The following is a 10,530-nucleotide window of genomic DNA, read 5'->3' as shown; positions in this document are numbered from 1 at the left end:
GAACAAGACAATTTAAAATAAGAAAAAACAATTCTATTGCCTTATTACAAGTGTATATTATCTAATTATCTTATTTTAAGAGTAAAAATACTAATTCCATTGGCAAATCGTCTTATTTACCTGCTCAAATTCAGGGTAAATACACTTAATTTAAGACATTTTTACTAATTTTTAGATCGTTTTTGCAGTGAGATTTTTTGAGTATCTTTACCTGGGTGATTTTTTGTTGGGCTACTTCGAACTTTCTCTCCACTACGTTTCAATTTGAAATATACTTTCTACTCCATGTCCAGGAAGCTGCTCGTTTCTTGTTCCTTTTGGCTCATGTTAGGTTTATTCAATGATGATTATAAAATTAATGTGTGCTTATGAAACATTTTTGCAAGAGGATGCTCCACTCCTGTGTCATGATTCAGTCAGGAGACCATCCTGCCTTGTCATTCTGATGGAGCACCGTGATGTCACTGCTGGAAGATGGAAGGAGGGAGGGGTTACTATATCTGGCCAAAAATGGCCGCTCCAGGACTCAGTGATCGCAACGAAAATTATTGATTTCTTTTGCTATTAACGCTAAACTCATTAAATCACCACAAACGTATTACAGTAGCAGCCATTAGAAATGGTCCCTCCTAGTAAAAAGCAACCGAATGGCAGCAAAATCCCCTCCAACTTCCAGCCACTGGCCTTTTAATTGGCTTGCATATTGTTTTACTCTGACTCTCTCTGAATTACAGAGTCTGACCAGGAGATAATGCTTCTCTTTAGATCTTAATGTCCACAAATCATGACAGAAAGAAAATTTTAAATGTTTAAAAAAGGAATTGTAGTGGACCGAACAAAGTCCCATCAAGGAAATTGGGGGAATTTTGAATTTCTACTACTGTAGATTTAGGTATAGATAATGATCCATTGATTATTCCTTGCTGACTGGACTTTGCCTTTTTCAGCTCATTATCAGATAAATCTACAGTTTATTGGTAAAGAGGATGTCTAATAGCTCTACGTCTAACAGACTTAATATTTTATTTAACTAAAACGGGTTCAGGTGACAGAAAAAAGTCAGAGATGCGGTAGAGTCATGGTGACTTTATTTCCCGTCTAGCTGGTGTTTTGTCCTGCAGTATCAGTCCGAGTCCTTTGATTCGATCCGGTGTCAAACGGCTCCGGCTGGATTCAAACCACTAGAGACGGCCTCATAACCCACAGACACCAAGGTGAGGACATCGCTCCGCCCGTCGTCCGCCTTGCTCTGCCCCGCCTGGGACTCCACGCCTTCCGAGGTTCCCGACTCCGTCCTCGTCTTCTTCCCGTCTCTGGCTCGCCCCTTGCTTTTTAAAAGGATCCTCCCCGTCTCCTTCACGCCTCCACAGATCCTGTGAGACCTCTCGCTGTCGGATGACCGTAGTTTGCGTTGGCGCCTCCGTATGCGACGGGACGAAGGCATAGCGGAGTCGCCAGGGTCTGAAGCCGCTGCGCCGGACAAAATGCGAATCTGCTGATCGATTACCGTTATGATCATGTCCAGCGCAACGTCCAGCATTCCGAGGCCGAGGCCGTGGGTGACGTTATCGAACGCGCCGCTGTTTGCTGGGTCCTTGAAACTTTTCCTCATGTCCTCCAGATGATTCCTGCGGGAAAGAGACCAAGTGTTTGACTGAGTGGCGAGTAATGGCGCTGATGTCTCACCGCTGAAGGCTCATCATACTTGGTTTCAATAATTTTGGACCAGTGTTGAACCGTATTGGTCTCAGGGAGGAGTTGTTTGGCCATGTTGCTGTAATCGATGTAATCGTGGGAAAAATCTTTCATATCTTCACACAGAGCTCTGGTGTCACCTGGAAAAAGAACAATAGGAAATAGAAAAATGATTTTAATGTCAAAACGTCGCCTTCCTCTCAAATGTAAAGTCCCTTAAAAAGTAACACATTTGAACTTTTGTTGCGCCGATGCTATTTTTTTCGGCCCCTATAGTGAAACCCGATGCCTGGCTGTACAGAATCGGCCCATACCGATACCATCTGTTTGAAATTGGTGTGTTTGTGTAAAAAATGTAAAGTAATTACCATCATGGCTTTTTCAAGCTGCTGCCTGCCTTTGTGAAGCCGGAAAAAGACTTACGCTACGTTCACACCTAAAGCAGCAATAGCAGCTAAAACGCGCGTGCTTCTTCATTTCTTATACTTCTACAAGTTTGGTTCTTATGCGCGGTTGAAGCATCTTTGCTGCTCTAGCTGCGCGGTGGAAAAGTGGGTCTGATGCGCGTTTGAAACTAAAATAAATGTTCCTCGCTACAGTGAGAAATGAAAAAATAACCCCAACCAATCACAAAACCGTTGTACACGATTGGTTCCATGACACGTCGATCATGGTTGTCTGCTTGTCCCTCCCCGCTGTGAGCGTACCCTGACACATGAACGAATCGACCCCCAATGCTCGTGCAGATCGCCATGGCTAGAAGCTAGCCACTGTTATGCTACGTTTACACCTAAAGCAGCAGAAGCAGCAGAAGCAGAAAAAACGCGCGTGCTGCTTCATTTTAGATGCTTGTTCAAGTTTAGTTCTGACGCGCGGCTGAAGCATATTTGCTGCTGTGGCTGCGCGGTCAAGAAGTGGGTCTGATGCGCGGTGGGCGGAGCTACCCTATCCTTTCTTTGCCTGGAACAATGGCAGCTATATTAGCTGTGATCAGCGGGTAAAAAGTAGTTATGTAATCTATCTAATTAATCTATGTTGAAGTGAGAAAGTCCTCCTGAAAACATGGTCTGTGCAGTCAGTTCACCCAGATTACCATCCTGCCTTCAAAGATTATTTCTCTGTGGGAGCCGCTCAGACCCCCACATACCGGCGCTGCGCTGTCACTGGGAATCCCCAGCAGCAGCTGCCTCAGGTCCGCTCGCCTCTTGGGGGTTTTCCCCTACTGTTGGTGGCAGCAGTGTTGCCAACTCAGGGCCCGTCCACACGAAGTCAAACCCTGGCCTAAACGCACAAATTTTTCACCAAACCAGCCTCTCATCCATACAAAGCCGGCGTTTCAGGGGTCTGTAAACGATCTTTTTTTTATTAAGCCTTCAGAGTGGGAAGATTTTGAATTTCGCGTTTCCATCTTTACGCTCTAACCGCATTTTTTTTCTTACACGCATGCGTCATAGCGTCGCCTCTAAACACGCATGCGCGACACAGTATCACAACAACAATGGCGCCGTACTGTGTTGAATGGTTGCTGCTAATGCTACTCACCCTGCTGTCGGGCTTACAACAGAATCTTCTTCTTCTGGAATATCTCCAGGAAGAACAGAGCAATATCAACCACATAGTTCAGCACCTGAATTTGACTGAACCACGAAAATGGACCCGCAGGGCAACCATGTTTAAATATTAATGCGCATGCCCAACATTTCGTCGCCTATTTTTGCTTTGGCACCACAGCGCCACTTACAGGCCTGGCATACATTTTGCAGCGTTTTCATGCATTCGTGTGGACGATCACATTTATTTTACGTCTCCGTCTTTACGACAAACGTTCTGGAAAATATTAGCGTTTCGTGTTCGTTTTGACTTCGTGTGGACGGGGCCTCAGAGACTTTGTCGCTATATTTAGCGACTTTTCAGACCCCTCCAGCGACTATTTTTCAAAAAAGCGACTAGTGACAAATCTGGCGACTTTTTACGGTGTCACTGGCGGCTTTTGGAGACTCTTACGTGAAAGCATGTATCGTTCCTACTCTTGTCCTCCAGCGGCAGCTGCTGCCGTGGGGCGCCTCCCCCACCCCAACCCCGTTCTCCTGCTCCCGCAGGAGTCCCTCTCAGCGCTGCAGTCAGAGCCGCAGGATGTTTACCCTCAGCGTCCAGACTGCAAATGAAGCGCGCATGCGCCGGGATTGACAGCGCAATTTGATCACGCCGCTCCGCCCTGACTTACATTCAAGGCGGGAGCGAGCGGGATGTAAATGTAAAATGTTATTTGGTCTAAAATAAATAACTGAATTTGAAATCTTTTATCTTAAATAAACAACAGCATTTGATTCACACAGCCACAGTCAGTCACTTAATCACCTTGTCCATTGTGTTTTCCTCTCTAAGATTAGCATTGATCTGCTGGTGAGAATCATTATGTCTCAGTCTAAACTGAACAGTCAAAAATACACAAAACAGTGGGAACCAAACCCTGAAAAAAGTAGCTCTATTTATTGTTTATCAAAGTGAGTAAAAACACTATATAATAGTGTTTTTACTCACTTTTTGTGTCTCTGTAACAACATTATTAGCATCAATAACATGCACATCAATTCCTGTGGCAGATTATGCAAATTAGGCGATGGCGTCATTTAGCGACTTCTAGCGGCTTTTAGCACAGCCAATAGCTACTTTCCTTACTGAGGAGTTGGCAACACTGGTGGCGGCTGGAAGTAGATGTTAGCGTTTTTCAGGTCTGTGCTACAAACTGCAGGCAGCAGGATAATAAAAGCCAACATATTCTGCCGGCAGGTTTCTACATTTGAAGTTAATTTAGGCGTTAATAAACTGTTTCAGAGGAGTGATCATAGCGCTCTGTATCAGCAGTGCTGCGTCTGACTCCCTGCCAGCTCCCAGATCAGCTTCTCTGATTGGTTGATGTGGCGCCTCGAGCAGTAAAAGTTCAGTTTTTCCATCTTCAGCATCTGCAGCTTCAGTAGTGCGTCACGCGTATTAGATGCTGAGAACCTCAACAACGCGCTGCAGGACCTTTTACTGCGCCAAAATGCACGTCAATCATTGACTTTGCACGTAAATTAGCTGCTTCTGCCGCTTGCAGCCTGATTTTTTAACTGTTAGGGTTTTTTTTCTTCTGCCTTAATGTTTTATAAGTAGTCTGAAAACTTTAATTTGATTTGACTAGATCATGTCCGTCTATGTTTGCTGATGATTTTCATGACTTTCTTCAGATCTTTGGAGGCATTAATAAAACCAACCAGCAGCTTCACCATGTGAGGTCAGGCTGGCCATCAGAAATGCTCCAGGCAAAAATTTGTAAACCTGCTTTAGGGTATTTTACTTGTACAAAGTAATGAAAATAGTGTTTCCTTTCCTTCTTTTTAAGAGTTGCAAAGCAGAGAAATAGTTTGCGGTCGTAACATGACAAATTGAGAGAAGGCTGAGTGTAGAGGAATATTTAGGGATGCTTCTAAATTCGCTGCTTGTCGAGTCGGAGCGTCTGTCACCTTCAGTGAGTTTGGAGAATGAGGAGGATACCGCCGTAGTCGTGCTCGGCGTCAGGCCGAGGACATTCAGCGACTCCAGAAGGGTTTTCTTGCTGGCCGGACCTCTGCTGACCCGGGTGTACGCCGCCAGAGAGCGCAGGGACATGTTCTCTGGGGCCTGCAGCCGCCTTTTGATTTCATCGTAAGAGATGAGATATTTCCCTGAGGATGAAGTCAGAGGATCCAATCAGCACAGCGGGGTAACAGACTGGGTTTAAGGCGGAACTGGTGACTTACGGGCCTTAGATCCTTTCATGTTGGGATCCAGGAGGGAAGACACCTCTGCAAACGGCATCTTGGTGATAGAATCAGAGCTAGAGCTGGAGTTAGTCAGCGCCTCCTGGTGGTGGGCGTCTCCCTCCCCCTGGAGCGGAGCAGAAACCTCCATCTGAGGCGGCGTGCTGTGCATCTCCATGTGGTTCTGGGCTAACTGGGCCTCACGCTGCGCCTGCTGCGGCAGGACTAGTGGATGTTCTAGTAAACCCTGCATCCCCATCTCGCCTTGTGATAAGCTGCTGCCGTGCTCTGGAGACACCTGGAAGATGCTCATTACCGGCTTTACAACAGTGAAAACCATGTTTGCTTGGGGAGCCAGACCCACCACCCTGGGAGGAGGATCCATACTTCTACAAAAAAAAAAAAAAAAGGTCTTCTTTCAAACAGAAGCAGATTAGAAGGATGGAACCACTTATTCAGACTTATCTAGACGTCCTGGAAGACTTTCCACATTATTAAAGGAGTTACACGACAACACAGGTCAGGATTTAACCTGAAAAAGAAAAAATCAAAACATGTTTAGAATCTGAATAATCCTGATAATAAACCTCCAACTAAAGAAGATAATTCCAATAATATCAAATGAACAAAGAATTGAACCAAATGTTTAATGGAAAACTAAGACTTCATTAAGAAATGACTGAATTACAACACACTAATGAGATTACAGATTTTTGTTTTTAAGTGAAAAAAAAAACTGAAATAAATGAAGAAAAAAAAAACTCACACCAGACAATAGGGATGGAACGGTTTATGAAAACCGTCCGAACCGTTCGGTTCGACTGTCTCGGTTCGGTTCGCATGTGTTGCGTTCGGTTCATGCGCTGCTCCTTTTTCTCATAGGCGAAGCGTTTACACTCCAGAGCAGAAGGTGGCGGTACTGCGACCAAAGCCAACCACCAGTAGTAAACAAGAAGAAGAAGCGAAGCAGCGTAGCCGGGTGTAGCAGAAAATAATCAGTTGTTGTGGAGAATTGTGTGGGTATGGCGAGTGGTAAAAGAACAGGAGTTGGAAGACGCGCCAGCAGCACTTTATAGGTCTGCTGTATGGGACCACTTTGCATTTAGAGTGACCTACGATGACGGCGGGAAGAAAGCTGTGGATAAAAGTGCAACAGTGCGCAAGCATTGTGCAACACGTGTTGTTTATGCTAACAGCAACATGACCAACATGTCATGCTAACCCCGGAATCCCTCATACTCCGTCAGCGCTCCGCCCCGCTGTGCTCCAGACCGGGTGCTCAAAGCAAAGCCTACAGCCTCCACTGTGGCTCCCTTGGAGATCATAGAGGGCATGCGCCAGATGATTAAATTCAAAGCAGCAAAACATGCGGAAATGATCCAGGGTTTCCGCGGATCATTAAAAATAATTACAATCCATTATTTTTGGGGGGATTTTTTCATTAATTTCATTAATTTTTATGGGATTTCGGTGTAACAATCAACATATACTGAACCGAACCGAACCTAAAACCGTGACCAGAAACCGTGAATCGAACCGATTTTGTGAACCGTTCCACCCCAAGTATACAATTATTACATATATATGTGTGTGTGTGTGTATGTATGTTTATATATACGGTGTATATACACTCACCGGCCACTTTATTAGGTACACCTGTCCAACTGCTCGTTAACACTTAATTTCTAAGCAGCCAATCACATGGCAGCAACTCAGTGCATTTAGGCATGTAGACATGGTCAAGACAATCTCCTGCAGTTCAAACCGAGCATCAGTATGGGGAAGAAAGGTGATTTGAGTGACTTTGAACGTGGCATGATTGTTGGTGCCAGAAGGGCTGGTCTGAGTATTTCAGAAACTGCTGATCTACTGGGATTTTCACGCACAACCATCTCTAGGGTTTACAGAGAATGGTCCGAAAAAGAAAAAACATCCAGTGAGCGGCAGTTCTGTGGGCGGAAATGCCTTGTTGATGCCAGAGGTCAGAGGAGAATGGCCAGACTGGTTGGAGCTGATAGAAGGGCAACAGTGACTCAAATAACCACCCGTTACAACCAAGGTGGGCAGAAGAGCATCTCTGAACGCACAGTACGTCCAACTTTGAGGCAGATGGGCTACAGCAGCAGAAGACCACACCGGGTGCCACTCCTTTCAGCTAAGAACAGGAAACTGAGGCTACAGTTTGCACAAGCTCATCGAAATTAGACAATAGAAGATTGGAAAAACGTTGCCTGGTCTGATGAGTCTCGATTTCTGCTGCGACATTCGGATGGTAGGGTCAGAATTTGGCGTCTACAACATGAAAGCATGGATCCATCCTGCCTTGTATCAACGGTTCAGGCTGGTGGTGGTGGTGTCATGGTGTGGGGAATATTTTCTTGGCACTCTTTGGGCCCCTTGGTACCAATTGAGCATCGTTGCAACGCCACAGCCTACCTGAGTATTGTTGCTGACCATGTCCATCCCTTTATGACCAAAATGTACCCAACTTCTGATGGCTACTTTCAGCAGGATAATGCACCATGTCATAAAGCTGGAATCATCTCAGAATGGTTTCTTGAACATGACAATGAGTTCACTGTACTCAAATGGCCTCCACAGTCACCAGATCTCAATCCAATAGAGCATCTTTGGGATGTGGTGGAACGGGAGATTTGCCTCATGGATGTGCAGCCGACAAATCTGCGGCAACTGTGTGATGCCATCATGTCAATATGGACCAAACTCCCTGAGGAATGCTTCCAGCACCTTGTTGAATCTATGCCACCAAGAATTGAGGCAGTTCTGAAGGCAAAAGGGGGTCCAACCCGTTACTAGCATGGGGTACCTAATAAAGTGGCCGGTGAATGTATATATATATATATATATATATATATATATATATATATACACATATTATATACATGTGTATATGTATATATGTATATATATATAGATACATACATACATATACACATATTTTATATATATATATATATATATATATACACACATATTTTATATATATATATATATATATATATATATATATATATATATATATATATATATATATACACATATTTTATATATATATATAATATATATATATATATAATAAAAAAAAAATATATATATATATATACACATGCATATACACATATTTTATATATATATATATATTAAAAAAAATTAAAAATAAAAAAAAAATATATATATATATATATACGTATACATATACATATATATGCTGCATAGTTTTATTTTTTAAATTACAAAGCTAATGGATCAAGTATAGAAAAGCATACAAATATTTATAAAATAATAGGAATCATTTCCATTGTTATATTTTAACATTTCAAACATAGTGCTGTGCTTTGACATCTAGATTAGCAGCTCTAGGAGCAGACGAAATAAAAAGAGAAACAAAAGAAAAAAAAACTTTACAATCAAATTCTAAAATTAAATTTGGCCTCATTAAAAATATGTGACACAACCTATTATAAAGTAGAAAAATAATCACATTTTGAATTTATGCACTAAAACTATGTGATTATTTTCTATGTAGTAAAAGGTTTAAAGTGAGCAGAAATGCAGAGAGTGCAGACTGAGGGACAGACATGGGAACTGCAGGCAGAGGAAGCCACTAACTGGCTGCATCCAAACAACCATCATGGCTGCCAGCTCTTAATGTTGCTCCTCTCTCTTTCTACCGCCGTGGAAAAACCTCCAGAGAAAATGAGCTCAATGAGCATAAAAGTCCGCGGTTCATTTTTCTGATAACCTGGGACTCTGGCTGAAGTTGCCACTGATGACGGTGGCGCTACTCACCGAATTGACGTGTTTATTTTTTCACTGAAACACCGCTGATCCTGGAACGGTCCGACTGCGAGGCAGCGACATTTTCTCTTCTTCTCTGCTGTTGCTTCAGCCGGTTGCAAATCAGCCAGACGCGAGCCGCGATCCTAGCTCTGATTGGTCGACTGAACGATCAATCAGACTGGAAACGTTTTTCATTGGACGAGAACAGATATACAATACTTTACGAGGCGGGAATTCCGAAATGCACACACTGAGCAATAAATAAGTTGTTTCATATGTTTTAATTATTATAAACTAGCAGGGCCGCTGGAAGTCTTTCTGAACAAGGGGTGCTGTGAAAAAATTAAAAATAATGACATATATATAAATAAATATATATATTAATAAACAAATATAAATATATACATATATATATATTAACAAAAGACCTATGAGCCTAAAATACAATAAATAAAAATACGTAAATAGATTGAGATTCACTACTTTATTTTCATATATACTTCAGTGCGCCCAGACATCATCAGTTCTCGGCTGAATATATTAGTTAAACTTCACAATAACCACTATAACAACTTAGATGAACCTGAATCACTCTTTATGTCACACGGGACTCTATTTGCTCCAAAATCCTTTTACACAAACCAAAATAAATATATGATTATTTAGATGTTAATGAACAATTCTCCACAGCCACCACGCAAAGAACACAGAACTTGTGATGATTAGGCCTCAAAATAACTAAATTACCAAATTTAAATTCAAATACCTGTAACAGTAACATAAAAAAGGCAAAACACTTCGAACAAATTCAAGTACAGGTGCTGGTCATAAAATTAGAATATCATGAAAAAGTAGATTGATTTCAGTAATTCCATTTAAAAAGTGAAACTTCTATATTATATTCATACATTACATACAAACTCATATATTTCAGATGTTTATTTTGTTTAATTTTGATGATTACGAATGACAACAAATGAAAATCTCAAATTCATCATATCAGAAAATTAGAATATTGTGAAAAGGTTGAAAATTGATGGCCCCTGGTGCCACACTCTAATCAGCTAATTAACTCAAACCACCTGCAAAAGCCTTTAAATGGTCTTTCAGTCTAGTTCTATAGGCTACACAATCATGGGGAAGACTGCTGACTTGACAGTTGTCCAAAAGACGACCATCGACACCTTGCACAAGGAGGGCAAGACACAAAAGGTCATCGCTAAAGAGGCTGGCTGTTCACAGAGCTCAGTGTCCA

The 10,530-nt window shown here is 42.3% G+C and overlaps 1 protein-coding gene across 1 annotated transcript; it reads right to left on the bottom strand.

The window, feature by feature from the left end:
- Positions 1–1,004: 1,004 nt before the first annotated feature.
- si:ch73-127m5.2 (uncharacterized protein LOC561202 homolog) lies at positions 1,005–9,417 on the bottom strand. The gene is made up of 5 exons (XM_038299274.1): positions 9,285–9,417; positions 5,475–6,006; positions 5,199–5,399; positions 1,706–1,835; positions 1,005–1,628 (listed from the first exon to the last, which is right to left on the bottom strand). Exons 2-5 carry the CDS (start codon positions 5,857–5,859, stop codon positions 1,154–1,156), a joined length of 1,191 nt encoding a protein of 396 aa, XP_038155202.1. The 5' UTR covers positions 5,860–6,006; positions 9,285–9,417; the 3' UTR covers positions 1,005–1,153.
- Between the last annotated feature and the right edge of the window lie 1,113 nt (positions 9,418–10,530).

The sequence above is a fragment of the Cyprinodon tularosa genome, unplaced genomic scaffold (assembly GCF_016077235.1).
Source record: "Cyprinodon tularosa strain WSP-4 unplaced genomic scaffold, ASM1607723v1 ctg422, whole genome shotgun sequence".
Classification (NCBI taxonomy): domain Eukaryota; kingdom Metazoa; phylum Chordata; class Actinopteri; order Cyprinodontiformes; family Cyprinodontidae; genus Cyprinodon; species Cyprinodon tularosa.
This window is presented reverse-complemented; position numbering and strand designations above follow the sequence as displayed.